Below are 20,465 nucleotides of genomic sequence, written 5' to 3' on the forward strand. Positions count from 1 at the left end.
TCTCACCAACTGATAATACATTTGTTCACTTACTGTATTCAACAAGTAGCATTTATCAAATCTGAAGTAATACAAGAAAATGACCAGGACGTATAACAATGTGTTACAGTAGAGTTTTGGAGTTGGCCTTGAATCTTTCCCTGCTTCCTCAAGTTCGTTTTTTCTGATGCTCATTCATGTTTGTACCTTTTCAGGTTCAGCTGATGGGTGTTTCTGCCATATGGTGAGATGTATACTGTATATCGATGGTGTCTGGCTACATGCACCTCCTTTGATTGTAGAAAGTTGGCAATTTGTTGCTTTGTTGAAGCAACATCCATTCCATCTGGTTTCTTAACTGCCCTGACATTTGACCTGGGTATAATCCGGAGCTCCGTCAGGATCACATCATTCGTTCGTGCATTCTGATCCATCTCATCATTTATATTCTTCATTTGCTCAGATTTTTTTTCCTTTGCTTCCTTTCGCTGCCTTGAGAGCGGGGCGCAAAGGCAGTGTTATCATCCTGTATTACCTTGATATCATTTGCTCTATTTTCCTACCCCAGGTCCTCGATCTCGTCGTGGATCTCAGAAGCGCCCCTTGAGGCTTTCAATCTGTGATCTTTGATCTTGCCGTGTTGGATCTTCTTAATAATCTTCGTCAATTTTCTTCCCTTAATATTATGACTTTATTCCAATAATATTTGGACTTTCTTTCCATCATGTTCCAACTTTTTTGCCAACTGTATTTTCCAGAAAGTACAACTTCATTTTGTTTTGTTTCTCATAGGATTATGATATAAAATATTTATTTCATATTTTTTATATATTAATTATTTGTATTAATTGCTGCATATATTATTTATTTATATTATTTATATTTTTACATTTTATTATTTTTCCTCATGATATTACAAGTTTGTCGCAAAATTGTGACATTTTATTCATTAGAATACATCTTTCTCTTAATATTTTGACTTTAGTTTGGTAAAATTAAACATTTTTGCTGCTTTTTTTCACCCCAACTATTTCAACTTTATTTTTGTAAATTTTCTTCTCATAATTATGACTTTATTCCATTAATATTTTGACTTAATTCTTGTATCTTTATAACATTTTCTGCAACCTAATTTTCCAAAAATTAAAACTTTGTTTTGTTTCTTTTAATATTATGACTTAAAAAAAAATATATATTTTTTTTATAAATTACTGCTGATTTTTCAATTTTTCCTTTTTTTTGTGTTTTCTTTTGAAATAATATTTTTAGAATATGTTGCGGGCCAATAAAAAAACAGCCACAGTGTCGCAAATGGCCCTCTCCGCACTTTGGACACCCCTGATATAAACAAGTAACTGGAGACAGGACTCTAAATTGTCCATAGGTGTGAATGTGAGTATTTGTCTATATGTTCCCTGTGATTGGCTGGCCACCAGTTCAGGGTGACCAGTCCCTTTTGCCCAAAGACAGCTGGGATAGGCTCCAGCATACCCGTGATCCAAGTGAGGACAAGAGGTACAGAAAATGAATGGCTGATGAGTAAATGGGGACAGTTACAAAAATGAGAAGACCAATAATTTTTACAAAATACTTCAGATAGGCTTTGAACATTTCGAGATTGTTTTTCTGTCATAGTCACTGGGGCGTTTTCAATGGCGGCCTCCTATTCACTACGGTAATAATTTTATCCTCCTGCAGAGGGCGTGTTGTCATTGTTGTGTTCCAGCAGGTAAAATGGGCGGAGCCAAGAATAAAACAAACACCAGTCAAGAAGCCTTCAGGTTAAACTCGCTGAGCAGTGGACGATGTAGTTCATCTCAACAAGGACGTGACACCAACCATAGCTTTAATGGTAGGTTAACAGCATCAAATGTTTGCCTATTGTAATCTTGGCGTGTGTTTTCATATGTTTCGAATATTTTGCTAGTCTGTAGCCTCCTGTAAATGTTGGAGATTAAAGTTGTAATATTTCTCAGTGTTTGTGCATTTCGTGTAGCTGTCATGTTTTTACGGAACCCCCGAGGGGACATGGAGGAAAAAAAAGAGGACGAATGTTTGGGACAACTCGCAAAACTTGCGGGAGCACGCAAAACTATTTACATGTAGCATTGTACTTCCGTGTTCAGAGCGGATGTATGCGGTGAAACTTCAAATGAAGAGCAGCACATTGGTTGAGTTTCTGATATGACTGTTTACTTATAGGACACGCAGTGAACACAAGTGAAAGAATCCGATGTATGGCTCATTACCGTATTTCTTTTCAATTGCCAGTACGCAAAGCGATGTGTTTCCGGCAACACGAATGTTAGCATTTAATTTTCAAAAGACGAGCCGACATGTGTAACAAGGGGACTGTAAGACATTTGGCGCGCTGCGACATTTCCTGTTAAGATTTGAAATGCTGTTAATGATTAAACGAGACCCTCGGCGTCTGTCGTAAATGCTGTCTCGCACTGACGTGATACATTGGTTTCTTCTTTGTCTCGCAGTGTTCCCTACAAGTGACAAACTGCAGCATCATTCCAGACATATTTTGACTAGAATGTGATGGACCCCTCTGCACCACCACATGGCCCACCACCTGTGCCACCACGTAGAGTCCTCCAGAGACAAAATTCTGTGACGGAGAATGAAAATGAATCGCACCTTTATGAGGTTATTCCAGACAAGGAACCTCCAGCTGTGTATGAGAGACAGTTCCCTCATTCTAAATCACAGTCTTACGCTCCAAGCCAACTCAAGGCTCAAGGTAGTCCTAAAGATGCTGTTGACAAAGGAACGAATAAGCCTCCACTAGCCCGTCGTCCCCCTCCAGCGGTCCCAAGCTCAAGTGTGCCTAGCAGGCGGGTGTCCCCTCCTGTAATACCCAGGAAGCATGCCCCACTCGGCCACAACAAAATTAGGTTCTCCTGTGACCTGAGTGGTCCTGCCCACAAACTGACCCGCTCCAACACAAACACTGATGAGCTGGTGAGTGTACTAAAGAGTTGAGTTCAGCAAATGTGATGGAAGGTCAGAATAAAGTCCTGAGCGCTTCTCTTCCACATCAGTATCGATGGACCATCGACCTGATAGATACTCCACAGGGCAGCACCAGAACCATGGCTGCATTTTGTCAAGCAACATCCAAGTAAGTAATAATGCCAACCTTTTGTGTCCACTAAAAAGCAAGTTCAGTAATCCCTTGTTTATCACGGTTAATTGGTTCCAGAACCGAAGAATTTTTGCGAAGTAGCATTCGTTATTTCTAAATGGATGACTTCCATAGTTAGACCATAGAAAACCTGTTTTTAATACCCTCTAAATGTGTGTGCCTGTTTTTTTTTAACTACAGCCTGTAAACATGAAATAGCACCCCTATAGTCACCTTTTACACTCGTGTTACCCAATATAGTAAACATAACATGAGAAAACTAGAAAAGCACTCGGAGAGCGCAGACCTCCGCCAAGCGACATAGTTTCCCCCCATATTGTGATTTACACCATAAATATTAGTCCTACATTTAGTTTAGCTACTTATTTACATCGCTAATGTTTGCAAGCTAGCAGTTCTACCATGTTTTATGTAAGTGTCTAGCTATTAAAATATCTAAAAATGGTACTATGCTAATGTTAGCATGCTAGCAATGCTAACATGCTTACTTAGTATGTTAACAGGTAGCATAATAGTGCAAAGTGTTTATATATGTGTCTAGCTATGAAAATGGCTAAACATGTTAATATGCTAATGTTATTATGCTAGCAATGCTAATGTGCTAGTGTTAACATGCTTATATCTAGCATGATAATGATAAGTCTTTATGTATGTTATCTTAGTATGTTAACAGGTAGCATAATAGTGCAAAGTGTTTATATATGTGTCTACCTATGAAAATGGCTAAATATGCCACTGTTAACATGGTAGTAATGCTAACATGCTAATGTTAGAATGCTAACACCTGGCATGATAGTGTTTATAATAGTCTTGCGATCATGTTACAAATAGTTACAGGTTTCAAATACTACATATCATCACGGCGTCTTTGAATGCGTTTTCTGAATGCATTATATTTGTAATATAGTTCATTTAGCCATTGTTTTGTTTGAAAATGCTTAATTTAGGCAAAAATATGTAAATTTTATAAAACAGCCTGTATTCAACCCCACAACTGCATGACTTCTTAAATTGATATATTTTTGAAAAACTGTAATAGAGTGAAGCCGCGTGAAGTGATGAGGGATTTTATTAGTTGCGTTCTTATTGGACTAAACATCATGAATAATCGTGTTTTCTCTGTATTATTAAACCAAACTCACACAGTTTCTTGTGCCTCTACTAGATTTGTTGTGTTAATGATCTTTTTGACAGCAGTTGTTTCTGTTATAGCAATGCAGTAAATACTGTAGTAGGACAGATACATTTTTCGGGTTTACAGGAGAAAAAAAAATCAATGAAATTATGAAACCTTGTAGAGCGGTGGCATATGGACCAAGAAAAAATCCATTACATTATGGTTAGGCTCTGGATAAAGGTGCTTTTACAGGAAGTTATTATAGTGTGGCATTATTGCATCAAAGTAGCACACTTAACCCCACATAATCTTAATGGTCTCCCCGTCTGGTTATCATCTTCCCTTAACCAGGAAGTAGCCTGTTCACAAACACATGGACAAACACAAAAATCCTATATTCTTACAACACACTTGTGTTTAGAATTCAGCCTTGGCAGAGGTGTATGATCTGCTGAGTGACTTCCGGCTGCCACTCCCAACAAGTGCAACGAGAAGCACACTTCAATTCAGTTGATGGCTCAAAACAAGCAGGAATTACGGTCACCTTTGCTGATATTCCACCCCTCGTTGTTCAATGCAAGCAGCATTTATAAAGTCAAATGAAGAGGTTGACTTTATCTAACAGTTTTTTAATCACTCGTGCACGTTATATGATGCACATGTATGCGTCTATTGCTGCCAGAAGTGAAACCAACACCCTTGCTGTAAGTCAGTACTGTAATTTTGTCTTGAGGCAGCATACGCTAACATTAAGAAGGCGAAGAAGCGATGGTTTTTGAGGCAAATGGCACAGCACGGGAACATTTTGATTTTAAAGAGAATGAACACAGACAACCGACACGGGCAGTTTTCTCAACTGGGGGGGAAAAAAAATTACAGATGTAGGTACCTCGGGCAGCGGAGCCTTCGTCCCGACAGTAACGCTTACTGAGGCGTTTGGTCGGCAAATATAAACAAAACAGTGCAAAATGGTGCACTCTCACAACCAGTGTCGCTGGCTTCTGTGGCTAGCTAATCTCACACAGGTACACCGTGCACTATACTTGCGTACCATCGAGTGATTCAAATGTGCAGCACACCTCATCACAATGACAATTATTAACAAAATGGTCTTAAAAATGTTTTTCGATAAAATTGATTGATGAGTATTTGTAGCAAAATTATCGACCAGCAAAATTTGTTATTGTGACAGGCCTAATGATGCAGCTACTCGCTACTAAGTGCTTTTTTTGAAAAAGTTTGAGCCATGGTGTAGTTTCATTGTTTTTGCAATAAATTGCTTCCTCAAAATTGTTTTTTGTCTCACCGACATGTCTTAGTTTTTGCATTTTGAAGCTCTACTTAGAACCTCCTGAAGATCCAACCGTGCAAAATGTAAATTCTTGCAATTTTTCAACTGGTCTTAAAATTTTGATCAGTAGCGTATTTGTAAATATATTATATTCTTGATGTTTGTGGTAGTAGGTAGGTCTTTGGGACTTGGTCATTGTAAAAGTAGCTTGAAGGCTGAAAAAGTGCGGGCACCCCTATGTCAAAATGACTTTTAAGGGTTCTCCGAGAGAGCAAGCCCTCGTGAATAGCGGGGCTCTACTTGACGACCACAAAGTATAAAATAGTGATATTGTTGCATGTGTGAGCTTTGAGTCTTATTTCTTTTTTTCGTTGTATTCCCACTGGCAGTCTGATGTCACGCAACAAAAACACACAAAGCGTTGCCAACTTCGGTATGGTTAGGGCGAGAGTGCTTGACATCCACCCTGCACTACTGCTGCAGGTCCAGCTGACGATCAATGTGGCAATTGAACAGGAAAGTAACAATCAGATTGCCATCCCCACTCCAGGTATCACAACCATTCCATCCATCCAGTTATTTATTTAACTGTCTACCTAGTATTTTAACATCTGCTTTTTTCCTAGTGAACAGGTCGGTGAAAATCTTCATTGATAAAATTGTTCAGCTGCTGGACCTCACCCCCAAAACAAATGGTCATTATGTTCTCAAGACGTGCAACTCTGAGGAGTATTTCCACAAGTGAGTTCATCTTCTCACGAGGTACATTCACCTCTGTCTGTTATATTTGCACATTAACTCTACACTCTGTCTCTGTAGTGAAAAGCTGCTGGGCGTGCACGAGATTGTCCAAACCCACTGCAAGTTCAACATGGACCTTCCCCTTCGACTGCTCCACACGAGTAGCCTGAAGCACAGCCTGGCGAGGGATGTGAGTCACTAACATTAATCATTGACAAGAAAGAAAGGTCATTTTGTCTGTGGAAGCCCAGCTACAACTTATCAGGGCTGTTGTAGTTGTAAAAAAAAAAAAAACCACCACCAGCAGCCTTTTGACTTTGTTCTGTATACAAATCACATCCTGGCTTTTGACATTTAGTTAGAAAAGGGGATTGTTCATATTTTACGAAAGTCCCCAAATAATCAATTTCAGGCTCAAACTGTCACAATCATAAAATAATTATTAGTGTACTGACAACGTTTTGTACAATGATTTACTGTTATGCAAATAGTAAGGGAAGGGATTTTCCGATCAGGAGCCACCGATCTGAATGAATGAAAATGGCCAAGAGCTACTCATTTTTGCAACATTTATTTTGAAAGCTTATTTCGACCCAAGCAAACTGAATACCTGTATGCTTGTTTTTACCAGAACATGAACAAAATGCAGGTATCCACAATTCACATTTTGTGTTTCAGAGTGCACTCCTTTGTAGTGTTCTCACATTCGGCTTGCAGGTGGCTCATGTGGTCGTGGGGGGCTCACCATTCACGTTGGTGACCCCTGGGCGATATGATATGAAAGGGGAACCATAAAATTTAGACAAACATATCTGACTTAGTTTTTTGGAGGTCATACAAGTGTAAAAAGAAGTTAAGCACTTTAAAATAAAACTTCACACACAGCAATTGGTGTACTCAACATGGATTCTGACGACACATTAACACACAGGGAGGATTACTGCATGTGGGTGGGAGAATGTCTCCTCCTCAAGACTATAATTATAATAATAGTAATGATAGTAGGAATCGTAATCATAGTAGTAGGAATCGTAATCAAAATGGATTGGATTTGTATCGCACCTTTTCACAAGGTACCCAAAGCACTTCACAGTGAAACCCCATTATTCATTCACTCCACAGTCACACTCTGGTGGTGGTAAACTATATCTGTATCCACGGCTGCCCTTGGGTAGACGGACGAAAATGTAGCTGGCAATTCGCACCTATGGCGTCTTGGACCACCACCAAACGTTCTTTCCCACTCATACACCAGTGTGGCTCACACTGGAGGCAAGGTGGGTGAAATGAAATGTGAAATGAACAGTGACTGGGATGCAGGAAGTCTGATGGTAAGTTGTTGTGTGATATCACGCATGAGTTTTTGCAACTTACAGTATGAGGCATATTTTTTTTTCCAAGCTTTTGGTTCACCTCCAAATTGTACAACTTTGTGGGCATTTTACTTTGCGCAGTCAAACCCACTTAAGTCAGCAACTATCAACGGATGCCAGACAGTGCGACTGTGCAAATGTACATTGGTAAACCTCACTCCCTCAGCCTTAAGAGCTGCACTGAACGCTCGGTCGACAGTCTGGCCTTTTGGCTGAGCGGTCAGCACTCTCGTCTCCCATTCGGAACGTCCTGTGTTGGAGGCCTGGCACGGGCAGTGTGAAGCAGGCGGGTTACATATGTCGACCATCTCATCAAGTCCCAGTCCGCCGTTCGTTATTATTACTAAGAAATGCTTGCTAAAGACGGCTTAGACACACATGGTTGACCACTTTTTTATAGACATAAAATTTGAGATCCAAAGGCGTCATTTCTATGAAAATTCTCTCCGTTTATGTCATCGTAGTATTTTTAACTTCAGCAGCAGCATAAAACTGCATTATATAACTACTGTCTAGTGACACAGCATTAAAGTGTGCACACGGTGGCTTCCTGTTCAGTGCAAAGTATGTTTAAAAATTAAACCTGGATTCTACCACAGCAACTATCGAAATATGTTCCAAAATCCCAAATATTGTCGATGAAACTACTGTATATCCCAGATGCACAAAGAAGTGAATGCATCTTTTTTTCTCTTACGTGCTGTTGCTGATTTTTGTTTTCTGTTTAAGTAGTATCACTGGATCAAGCCATTTCTAACATTCCACACTACAAAAAGTGAATAAGAGTATGTATGATTTGTGTGGATATGGTATCGTATCAATGTATCTATCGGCCAGTACTCAAGGCTGTATTGGAAGTGGAAGAGTTGTATCGGGAAGCCCCTAATTTCATATGTATGTATGTATGTATGTATGTATAATCCGCAAGGCATGCCAGGTAACTTCCTTTTGGGAAAGTGAGTGTGGGCTTCCCGGCCTGCCTTGAGCATTATAAATGTACATTTAATGTTTAAGCTACTAAATACCCGCATAGTCCGTGTGGTACAGTTCCATCGTGTGGGAATCCACTGTACATAAGACGGTGATATACAATATATGTTTTTTTTTTTTGAGGAGGAGGAGGACGGTGAAGACAAACCCTCTCCACATCTCTACGAGCTGGTGCGGCCCATTTGCATCTTTAACACGTGCAAGTAAGATGAAGAGCAGTCACTCCCATGGAGTTTGTTTGGTGTTTATTAAGACTGTCATGGTGACAGCTCACTGGGTCGTATGCCAACAGTGGGTGTGTTTGCAGGAAACATTAGACAAAAGCAGCTTTACTCCACCTTTGTGTGCGGGTGTGTGTTTGTTTAACCCTTTGGTTGTTTCTCTCTCAGGTTGAGTCTGCAGAATGTGCTAACGAGCTACAGCAGAGAGGGAGCCATGCTGTTGAGAAGTAAAGTCAGTAAAGAACTCGTTTGTCTTTTTCTTGTCATTCCATACTGACTTTCCCACACGTGCTCTCACCATGAACACAGTCGGGAATGAATGTGAACGTGCTGGTGGCCCATGTCCGCACCGTTACAGATCTCGTGTGTGGCCTCTCAAGTCGAGAGCTGGAGGACGCCATTGGCAGGCTCAACAGAATCAACCCCATCCCTCTGGTAGGATGGTGCAAGACGTTGACATTGGGAAACCAGCACTTCTCATTCCACTTACAGTATTGTACCTTTCCACATCTTGTTTTGCAGAGTCACGAGGAAATGTCTGAGTGTGAGAGTGGTGAGTCGATTCAAACTGGAATTGTCGATGAAGAAAATAACGTAACAGCAACTTCAAACACAGCAATGTTACAAATGGCGCATGAGCCACACAAAGCAAATGTGAATTAAACTATTTAGTAGATGTAGGTGGTCACATCCGTTTTCAATGTGGCGTGCAATCTGTAAGCATTTTGAGACACATACATTTAAATGATCTGTGTTAAATATAAAATCCATAATGCAAAGAAAGAAAAAACAGCGGCATTTGGTTGGACACTGCCACGCTTGCCTTTAAAAGAAAACTGCACTTTTTTGGGATTTTCACCCATCATCCACAATCCTTATGTAAGACAAAAGGATTTTCTCGCTCTTTTCTGGGCGTTCTAAATAGGGATGCTTTGATCAATAGGTCAGCGGTCAACATCGGCCGATTTCCGTGGAACAGCATGTATGTCGATAAATGCCTTTCAAAGCCTATCACCTCTAGCTGGTACTAAGGCAGCCCGACGCGATCCCCATGTGCAGTGTAGTCTCTCGCTCTAACGTCTTGGAGGAGCGTCCCCCGCCCACTTTCCTTCACACTGCGCAGGCGTGCCAGAGACGCAACAAACATGTCTGCTGTGTGGAACATACCTGCCATTTGTGAGAGTGATATAAAATTAAAAACATGCCATGAAAAATATCTTGTGAGGGCTAGCGCGTTAAGCTTTCACTTAACACGGGATTTGAAGAGCAAACACTTGACGGAGTATGTTGAGTTTTTGAGGCTCATGGTGCAGTATCAGTCGGACGGCAGCCAAAGCGGCCTAAACGGTGGACAACACTCGCCCATGTGTGCATGACAGTCAGAAGGCAAAGCAAATAACCTGAAAAATTAATTTAATAGAACTAGATGACCAGGCTTTCACATATTGAGAACTAGGCAGCTGATAATGCATAAACTGGGGATTCACCTATTCCGCCTCTTAAGCCTATTTAAAAAAAAAAAAAAAAAAAAAACACAAAAAAAACCAATCCATGTTGCGACCGTGTAGTAACAGGCACATTCATGTTAACATGTAATATTTTAAAGTATTTTGGTAATTTTAAGCATTAACGGAACTTCTTTCCTGGGTGCATTGATGTCACAGAGCCCATAGCAACAAACACTACTTCACTCAACAACAGCAGCATCGAGAGTGTGTTTGCTACAACTAATCTAATCATTGAAGACTTCATAGGAGCCGCCGCTGCCGACCACTTTTTACCATGGATGTACAGAGCCGATCTTCCGGATCGGCATTGACTGCTGACCGGCTCTTTTTTGAAGATTTGAACAAATCGGATTTAGCCATGGGATCGGGCCAATCCGGTTGTCAAATTAGTTTTCAGCGTGACCCCTGGCGTATGAAGTTAGTAACTCTGGGCCACACTCCAACATGGTGGAACACAACTATAACCAAACAGCAGCTTGTAAGATCTGCAGGGAGAGCCCGCCACCCTACGGAGAAAACTCATTTCAACCGCTTGTACCCGCAATCTTGTGCTTTAGGTCACTACCCAAAGCTCCTGACCATAGGTGAGTGTAGGAAGCCGTGTGTTCCTCTGGGGGGAAAAGCTTGTCTGGAGACAGGATGACTTCAAACTATGTCATGGACCGTGTGGTTAATATATGGTTGAGTCTGTAGTACATCTGTACTACCACATGTCTGTACTACATCTGCTCTATCGAAACCAATCACTTCCATATTACAGCGGTACCTTCATGTTTACCAACAATTTCTTCATCTATAGACGCAGTTTGTCCTCCGCTTTCAGCAGTGCTCATTTCTCTCTTTCTCTCTTTTGGATGTTTTGCTCTGCTTTCTCCGCCATCACTGGACCATGCTTGTGGTAGATGCGAAGCGCCAGTGCGCGATGGCACGCAGTGGCAAGAAAAACACGTCATCAACTGTGCTTTTCCCGTTTATCATTTCTATCGGTATCCGTCATTTTCTTATCATTGGAAGGATTTATACCGGTATACCAGTATATAAAAATTATCGCCCAACCTTCATGTAAATTCATGCAATTTTTCAGGGGGTTGAAGGGAGTGAATTTGGTGGGCCATGAATGCTGAATGCAACGGGGTGGGTATCCACTGTACTTGTAAAGGTGATCACTTTGTGTCTTGTAGCCATGACGGCACTGCACAAGGCGCTGATAGCAGTCATGCAGAGCTTTTTTGACAACATCCCGTCCAACTTCAGACCTGCGGTGGTCACCAACAACGTGCTGACTCGTGATGTGGAGAATAACAGTGCAATCCTCCAATTCAACGTGACCGCCCTCTACAAACTGCAACCCAGCTGGATGACCATGTATGACGGCAAATGTAAACACACCGTATAAACAACAAAATCCTCACTCGTTCTCTTTTGTCTCTCATCTTTTTTTTTTTTTTTTTTTTTGCAAGTTACGACTGCTTCTCGATGTCCTGTGAGCTGACGTATGGAGATGGACAGATCTGCTCAGCAGTTGTTTCGGAAAATATTAGCACTGCATTATGCTTTGAGAGGAAAATACAGTGTAACCGCATGTGAGTTATTCCTTTATTTGATACTGCATGACGACTTTGAGTGATTAGTTGTTGGGAGGCAGTCCACAATGGACTAATTAATGATTGATGGTCAACCAAAACAAAGTAGTTGAACTTAGATTTAATGGTAAAGGTTTACCTTTGTTGGGCCGCACGGTGGTCGAGTGGTTAGCATGTTGCATGTTGCAAACTCCACATATCTGTGTGGAGTTTGCATGTTCTCCCCGTGTGCGCGTGGGTTTTCTCTGGGTACTCCGGTTTCCTACCACATTCCAAAAACATGCGTGTTAGGTTAATTGGCGACTTGGTTAATAGGTTAATTGTCCATAGGTATGAATGTGAGTGTGAATGGTTGTTTGTCTATATGGCGATCAGTCCAGGGTGTACCCCGCCTGTCGCCGAAGTCAGCTGGGATAGGCTCCAGCATGCCCCCGTCACCCTAATGATAAGCGGTATAGAAAATGGATGGATGGATGGTTTACCTTTGTGCAAACAAAGATTATTTCTCTGAAATACATTAGATCAAATGTGCACTAACAAAGGCAAGTGAGGCATTTTTGTAGTGGGCTTTTATTACGATCTGCCTTGTAATGTGGTCACTAATACGGAACATATTTCGATGAATTTGTCCACCAAATTTAGGCCATTGACTTTCTTGCAGGCATCACAGGAACCTTTTCAGTGGCTGCATGTATAAATGTGAACGGCTGTTTGTTTATATGTACCCTGTGATTGACTGGTGACTTGTCCAGACGTCAGCTGGCATAGGCTCCAGCATCTTCCTTGACCCTGAACAAGATACAGGTGGTCCTTGGTTTACGATGTTCCAAGATACAACAATCTGTGGTGTGGATGTGAACGCGCTGTCATAAATTAAATCGTTCGTAAACACAATACTCCCTGGAGAGCTAGTTGCGAGAGTGCAGTGTGTGGAAGGATAACCTCGCTTATAAGTTAACCTTTTACACATTCATTTTACCTCATGTCCCATGCTGCAGTAAGGCAATAAAAAGGAAAGCTATCGCTATGGTAGTGAAAATGATAATAAAAAGCTCAGCGAGAGAGATGAGACGCTTTTTTGTTCCCAACAGCTCGACTGTCACCATCATTAAGGATTAAGATTAACGAATGCTAGAGGGGTCATGGATTCTGTGCGCTGTTACAAGGAGATCTTTCCAGACCAGTGGCAGTAACAGAATTTTTTCATTGGGGTGGCCAAGGTTTGAGGAGTTGAGACCTGAATTGTCCAGATGGCCATCCCGTAGCTCCACCATTGCTTTTTGACCCTCTATTAGAGTAATGAATAGCTGAGCAGTGTGCCGAGGAGATGTTTTCAATGCATAGTTTCTGGATTCTGCTCCCAATCATGGCGGCCAAACCCGCGCAGGGCATAATATGGAAGTGGACGCCGATCAGCACTCCTGTTTTAACTCTAGACTCCTTGGTTTACATGCCCACTCATGCTGCTACAGAGAGCTTCCACTATTAACTAGCTTCAGAATTGAAGTCAAAGTCAACATAGTGAGAAAACTTGACCGGAACCGACCAAAGTAATCATGGAAAACTTACCAAACTTACCAACCGCTTGCAGTTCATGCAAGACAATGACAGCTCCTCCACACCGAAAGTTGTGTGCTGCAGTGAAATGCGTCCTAGCGGAAACGGCGGTTAGGCTAAACTATGTTCTGCACCACAGAGCTGTGTTTGTCGAAATTGTTGCCCAGCTGTGGGGGTGGCCACGGGCGTGGCTGGAGAGTGACAAAGGGTGGCCATCCCGTAGCTCCGCCACTGTTCCAGACTAGCCTAGGAAACTATTTTATGAAGGTAGAGAAACCTTCAAGACAGCCACGGATAAAATTAAGGAGTTGTTCTCTTTTTATTACCCTTTCATTTCATTCTTGTATGTAACCTGTATTTTATATGCCCTTCATGTGTTCTGTGTACAGTGTGAGTTTATTACAGTCACGGGTCCTTCTCAACTCTCGCGGCACACTTCCAGCCTTCAAAATAAGAGAGCTGTCAGATATATCCTGTAACCTGTGTTCACAAAATAAGAGTTTCATAAAAACTAGCTTGCACCAACATTGAGGCAGAAAACAAAGTATACTACTTTTTAAAAGTAAACATCTTTTGTGAAAGTGTACTCCTGTAAAAAGAAACTTTATAACATTTATATTCAAGTTGCATGATTTGATATTGATATATTGGTTGAAAGTAGCCCTGTAAGAAATTCCTAGTAAAGTTGATAAAAGGTTCATATCATTATGCAATGAAATGAGAAGTTCAGATATTCCGTCCAAACAGACAGGTTAGCGCCTTCATTTAAACCATGCAAAGTTTTATGACCCTGCCTGTAAAAAGCATCAGAATCTATTCGTTAGGAACCGGAAAAGAAGGGAAGAATCAGAACTGGAATCGAGCACATTCAAACGATTCGTAACCCCATGACCACCTGTCAGCAATATAGAAATGAACAGATAGGAACCAATTTTTTTCTTTCTAAAAACTTTAGGATGGCGTTTCCTGTGACAGTCAATCAGTTGCCTTATGAGTGCATGTTGACGTTCCAGCTCATGGGCTCAAAGCGAGGAAAGAGCCCTGAGATGTTGGCCTGGGCTGTTCTTCCTCTTTACAGCAACAGGTAGGCCATTCATATGTCACAAAGCAAACTGGTAATTTCCTAAAAGTGTGAAGAATTTCTATTTATAGTGTTTGGTATGGTGTCGTTCAATGCGTTGCACACAGTTGGCATACACGTTCTAAACTGTCTATGTGTCTAGAACCTTGCTAAGAGGGACCATCCTGCTGAGTTTGTCCACACTGGCCATGCTTCATTCGCCTCCTTCTCCCGCTTTGTTCGACAGCCACAGACAAGCAGTTGGAGTCATCCTGCAGGTCAGTAGAGTCAGACAACTCTGCCCCCTGCTGGTCAAAACAACAAACTGACATTGTTCATCCTTTCTCTTCCATGTAGCTTGACTTTTCAGATCAGGTGAAGTGGACGTATCAGAGGCCTATCGAGCTCCCCGGGTCGATCTTATTCTCTTCGCCTTGTGAAGATTTGGAAAAGAAAATGTTACATGTGTCAAAGAAGATTTGTGTTTGCTTGTGAGTAAAGGACAAGTAAAAGCATTAGTGCTCACAGGACCAGAGTGTACGTCCAGACACAGAAGAAGCCTTTCAATTGAGTGATCACTTTAGGTTTTTTATAACTATGAAGAAGCCAAAATAATGGGTGCTACCAATATAACCTTGTTCCATCAAGAATGTACTTGATATTTCCAAGTGTTGTATTTTCGTGTCAAAGATCATGCTGGATGGAACAGTGTTCTTGCGTGCAAGCAATTCATTTTCCACGTGTCTCCAGTCTGTCAGAATATGAGAAGAGCTTCCTGTGGAGCAAACGTCACCATGGCGACCAAGCAAGCACCTTCCTCCACCTGCTGCTTAGTGGAGCCCCCCGGTGGCAGCCTGAAGACCTAACAGAAATCTACACAATCGTGGAGCACTGGGCTATCCATCTTCCTGAGGAGGCCCTCTTCCTGCTCACTGATAGGTAAGAGGCAGCAGTCATTCCAAGCATGATTCCAAGTTGTTCACTTTAATTTAAACAAAAAAAATGTCCTCTCCAGTTTTCCTGACCAGACAGTGCGCAGGACCGCTGTTCAGTATTTTCAACAAATACCAGATGATGTGCTAGAGCAGTTCCTGCCGCAGTTGGTCCAGGTGAGCACAGTGACATCCAACGTAAGGATCTTTTATTGTAAGCCTTCCTCAATGCTACTTACTGAATGATTATCGTGTCTTTGTACAGGCTATGAAGAGTGAGTGGGAACTGGATGGTCCTCTTGTCATGCTGTTGTTGGAGAGATCACTGAAGAACATCAGAATTGCACAGCAACTTTACTGGTGAGCAACAGTCAAAACCTCACTGCTTTCTTATTATCGCTCAGTGTCATAATAGTCATAATTTTTGTTTCACTAGAACATGCTCACATGAACATTGTCATCATTAATACTGAAATCCCTCGCTGCTTTGGCTTTCGCAGCTTTACTCTTACCTTATTTAAAAAATAATACGGCCTCCATCCATCCATCCATCCATTTTCTATACCGCTTCTCCTCTTTAGGGTCGCGGGGCAAGCTGGAGCCTATCCCAGCTGACTTCGGGCGACAGGTGGGGTACACCCTGGACTGGTCGCCAGCCAATGGCAGGGCACATATAGACAAACAACCATTCACACTCACATTCATACCGATGGACAATTTAGAGTCTCCAATGAAGCTAACATGCATGCCTTCCCAATCTCTAGGCTGTTACTGTGTTGGCCAACATGCTAACCATTAGACCACTGTGCGGCCTTGAATACGGCCTGTTATTTGCGAAACAAAATCCGTATTTAAGCAAATTTTATGCATTTTTACCAACATTGAGAATTATCAAGCGTAACAATGACTCAATGAAGTCAAATACAAATATAAGGCATTCAGAAGGCGCATTCAAAGATGTGGTAATATGTACTGTTCTACACTGGTCACTAGGTATCAGTAATGTCGCTGTAATGTTTGGTGAGGCACACACGCACCAGCATTATTTGATGGAACAACAGACTTTTATGGCATTTTTGAATTACCTCACACATTTCCAGCAACACACACGAGCACAAGTCTTATTTATGTCTTAAATTATTGATATTCTGTTAATATAATCTAATATATGATGTGGTACGAGTGCAAAGGTCACAATAGGGGTGTTCTTTCATCTCTTGAGGGCTCTAATCATGTTTAAAAAAAAAAAAACATTAGAAGGTCGTAATCAGGTTTTCTGTGCTCTAACTACAAAAATATTCCATTTATAAATAAGTATGCTTACAACATACAATTTAGTTGTAAGCATACATGTGCATAATGTACAAAAGTATCTGTTACTCAAAGTATAACATGGGGGAGAACAAGATTTTACAGAACACTTCAGGGGAGGCACAGCACCTTGAGAAAAATAAAGAAAAACATTCTTAAAACCTAAGTTACTGGCAAAATGTATTCAAGAGGACACAATCTGGGTTGAGATGAAAACTGTTAAGCGGTACAGAATACATTTTCTGAGGGGGCACTCGCTGCAAGACAATTATCAGGAGAACGGACTACAGCCAGTAACGCTGGTGCTCCAAAGGAATTAAGGCATCATTTTTCTTACTTTTTTGTTGGTAGGCTGCTGGCGGATGCTTGCACAGATGAGCACTTCCAGAGCTGGTTCAGTAAGGTGCAGGCGGCCCTGCGCTACTGCTGTGGCCGAGCGTTGAGGGAGGAGCTGGACCAGGAAACCCGCCTGGTGTCGGTGGTCGTGCAGGTGGCGGAGAAGATTCGCACGTCGGAGAAGACAAGGCGGAAGGTATTGGAAACATTCACTCATTCACCAGCGTGGCCTGAGCACCAAGGCAAATATTTTGTCTGTATGTTAATTATATTGCAGACAATTTTGAACAAAGAAAAGGGGAAGATTGAGAAGTTCTTCAGTGATGGGAGAAGCTGTTGTCTACCTTTAGATGTTGCTCTCCGTGTAAAAGGAGTGGACCTGGATGTAAATATGACTCAAAAGGAAAAATTTAAAGTGAAGCTGCTTTGAAGGAGTATTTACAGTATTTTTATGCTTACAGGCGTGTAAGTTCTACAACTCCAACACTGCTCCTCTGGGGTTGTCCTTTATTTGTACTGATCCGCTGGCCAAGAACATCAGTGTGATCTGCAAGGTTGGTAATAAAGCAACGTTTTATTTATCCACAGTGGCTCTTTCTATGTGCCATCCCCAAGGAGAACTGAGTTAATGGGCAGTTCCACACCTGCTTGCCAAATGAACCTTTTTAGACATTTTTTTTTTCCATCAGTCATTTGGATGTGCTTTCCAGACAGGAGATAGCGTACGCCAGGACATGCTGGTACTTCAGATGGTCCGGATGATGGACAGGGTGTGGCTCCAAGAAGGGTTGGACTTGCGAATGGTCACCTATAGATGTCTGTCGACTGGCCAAACTCAAGGTAGACGGTAGATCCTCACTTTTCTCTTGGTTTCCAGTGAATATGGAAAAACTGCCAGTAATTTAAATGTCTGTTTTTGATTCCACCTCCCTCCTGCTAGCTTGATGTTGACTGTTTCCAATTTTGGACATTCATAAGAGTGATTGTGGCAATTACTAGATGAGATTAAGCTCGTATGTCCTCCATGCTAGTATGTCGGTCGTGCGTTGCCTGTATGGCGAAAATGCATAATTTGCACGAAAACTTGGGTATATGAAGCTGCAGGGGTGCCTACGGCCATTTGTACACGTCGTGCTTGTCACGACTCCATCCGTACCGGAAACATGCTCGGTTCTATGCATCTGCATCATGCGTCTACACTCAGTCGGCAGCTTGTGTTAGGCAATTCCAGTTGTACTACACGTGCAAACAACGTCATCAGTTGACGTATTTTACGACAGGCAATGCGGTTTCTACTACGCATGTGCAATATACTATCACTCCCCCACTCCCAAAGAAATGGTATTTAGTTTCAAGAAATGACAATATAACCGCAGGGTTTCCGCTACATGTAATTTGAAAATAAAAAGCTGCCACACCTTAAAAATTAGGATTTTTTTTTTTTAACTTAAACAATTTTATGTATATATTGTATGAATGGATATGTATGCTATATAGATGATTATTTACGCACATGTTGACCACAATTAGTTTTAAAACGATTTAAAATATCATAAAAATGTTTCACTGCGCTTTATTTTGATTAGCATGCACTGGATTTTCCAGTCTGTCTTGCTGGCACTTGTGACCTATGTAACCACATGCCGTAAAGCACCGTGTATAAACTGCACCCGTGTATTAACCGCACCCCCATTTTCAGGCTCACAGCAGGGGGGGAAAAAAAATTTTAGTTAATAAATGTTTGCCAACTCTTCATTCTCAAATCAACATGCGTAAAGGTACTAAGCAATTTCAAAAAGAAGAAGAAAGGAGAAATCTGCCGTCCATCAATTCATCTGCAATGGAATTCATGTAAGAAAAGTTTGCCGTCAACTTGCCGATGATGTCCGCTCTCCAACGCCGGATGACTGACTCGTCCACACCGTGCTGCCGTTGTGCTGCGCGGTTCCCAAACTCTTCTGCATACCGGCAGACGGAGAGTTTGAACGCTGCGGTGAAAGATCGTCGTGGCATTTTGAGAGGGTACAGGCTCGGTCACACCGCTCGAACTTTGCTGTAGCGTCCCTTGAACGGTAGGAAGAGGGGGCCGAATTACGACAACGCTCGTCACAAAATGGGGAAAAAAATAAATAATTAAAAAATTGTCCTAGCGGTGCACCGCTGAAGCCGGCGTTGCTTTAGCCTTGATTTAACGGTAGTGAATATTGGTTTTGCGGTGACGCGAGTGGTGATAGAGTGGCGTTCTGCGCATGCGGATCAGTTGTCCATGTATTGTATTGTATTTGTACTTCATTTATCCCACAGCGGGGAAATTCACTTGTTACAGTGGCAAGCAAGATACGCAAGTAAAGAATACAGTGTAAAGAATACATATTGACTACAACAAGGTTCAGGTGGTGCAGGTGTTGTAGAGCCTGACAGCGGTTGGTATGAAGGACCTGCGGAACCTCTCCTTCTTACACCGTGGGTGTAACAGTCTGCTGCTGAAGGAGCTGCCAAAGGAAACAACAGTCTCACAGCATTGCTTCAGTGTGAATTTGAATAAACTCCAACGTTGTATTGTATTTTACATTGGAAGCTTAGGTTAGTTTCAGTGTATATAGAGATCGTTTCACTGTGTGAAAATACAGACAGCTGTCAGATAGGTTAGAAAGAAATTGCATACACAAGCATTTTCAGCAACTGTACAACAGAGGGCGCTAAAGTCAAAGCAACTGTCTGACCCACAGACGGCTATTCTAAAATGGGCTTGTAGTCAGTTTCTGCATCTGGTCACAGACCTGTCATTGTGTATAAACCGCACCCCGATTTTTTGCTTCTTACCAGTGGAAAAAAAGTGCGGTTTATACACGGTGCTTTACGGTATGCGACTTCCACTTTGTTTCTTCTTATCGGGAGAACTAGTTATATCCGGTAAAATATGTAGTCAACTCACAACAGCATGTCACATGCTAAGCCTATCTATGCCAGCGTGTTTGATCACTCACGTTTCAATCGCATTCCACTTTCTGGCATTTTTGTTTACATGCCTGGCTGGAGGCGTCTCGCTAGCTTGTTTTTCTCCCGCCGGCAAGCTACAAGCTACGATCATCATCACAACTTACTCTTTTAAAGTGTCACTTAACAATCTTGCTCTCTTGTTATCATTATAATACTTATGGCTTGTCTTCAAAACACTAGTTGTGTGCCAAAGTTGTACAACAGAAACACACAGTGTGTACAGCTTTAGACAGTGACTCTATCACAGGGGTCTCCAACAGATGGCTCACCAGCTGATGTTGAGTAGTTCACCAAAGAATATTTGCTTCACCT

At 41.7% G+C, this 20,465-nt stretch overlaps 1 protein-coding gene across 9 annotated transcripts in view; it reads left to right on the forward strand.

Moving 5' to 3' along the window:
* Positions 1–20,465, forward strand: part of pik3c2g (phosphatidylinositol-4-phosphate 3-kinase catalytic subunit type 2 gamma) — a 35,044-nt gene that overhangs the window by 2,577 nt on the left and 12,002 nt on the right. For 5 of the 9 annotated variants that reach the window (XM_054776416.1, XM_054776420.1, XM_054776421.1 and 2 more), the window contains exons 2-24: positions 195–223; positions 1,706–1,831; positions 2,469–2,949; positions 3,030–3,109; positions 5,931–6,091; positions 6,168–6,282; positions 6,361–6,472; positions 8,769–8,848; positions 9,035–9,098; positions 9,176–9,301; positions 9,389–9,419; positions 11,556–11,739; positions 11,835–11,957; positions 14,470–14,598; positions 14,738–14,852; positions 14,932–15,065; positions 15,325–15,513; positions 15,590–15,683; positions 15,772–15,866; positions 17,169–17,349; positions 17,431–17,538; positions 17,615–17,707; positions 17,864–17,993. In XM_054776416.1, the coding sequence (XP_054632391.1) occupies positions 2,527–2,949; positions 3,030–3,109; positions 5,931–6,091; positions 6,168–6,282; positions 6,361–6,472; positions 8,769–8,848; positions 9,035–9,098; positions 9,176–9,301; positions 9,389–9,419; positions 11,556–11,739; positions 11,835–11,957; positions 14,470–14,598; positions 14,738–14,852; positions 14,932–15,065; positions 15,325–15,513; positions 15,590–15,683; positions 15,772–15,866; positions 17,169–17,349; positions 17,431–17,538; positions 17,615–17,707; positions 17,864–17,993 (2,767 nt within the window). In that variant the 5' untranslated portion in view covers positions 195–223; positions 1,706–1,831; positions 2,469–2,526. Of the gene's footprint in view, positions 1–194; positions 224–1,705; positions 1,832–2,468; positions 2,950–3,029; positions 3,114–5,930; positions 6,092–6,167; positions 6,283–6,360; positions 6,473–8,768; positions 8,849–9,034; positions 9,099–9,175; positions 9,302–9,388; positions 9,420–11,555; positions 11,740–11,834; positions 11,958–14,469; positions 14,599–14,737; positions 14,853–14,931; positions 15,066–15,324; positions 15,514–15,589; positions 15,684–15,771; positions 15,867–17,168; positions 17,350–17,430; positions 17,539–17,614; positions 17,708–17,863; positions 17,994–20,465 lie in introns of those variants that run through there. The other 4 variants (XM_054776419.1, XM_054776417.1, XM_054776418.1 and 1 more) reach the window with 4 other exon arrangements.

Source organism: Dunckerocampus dactyliophorus, chromosome 5 (genome assembly GCF_027744805.1).
Source record: "Dunckerocampus dactyliophorus isolate RoL2022-P2 chromosome 5, RoL_Ddac_1.1, whole genome shotgun sequence".
NCBI lineage: Eukaryota > Metazoa > Chordata > Actinopteri > Syngnathiformes > Syngnathidae > Dunckerocampus > Dunckerocampus dactyliophorus.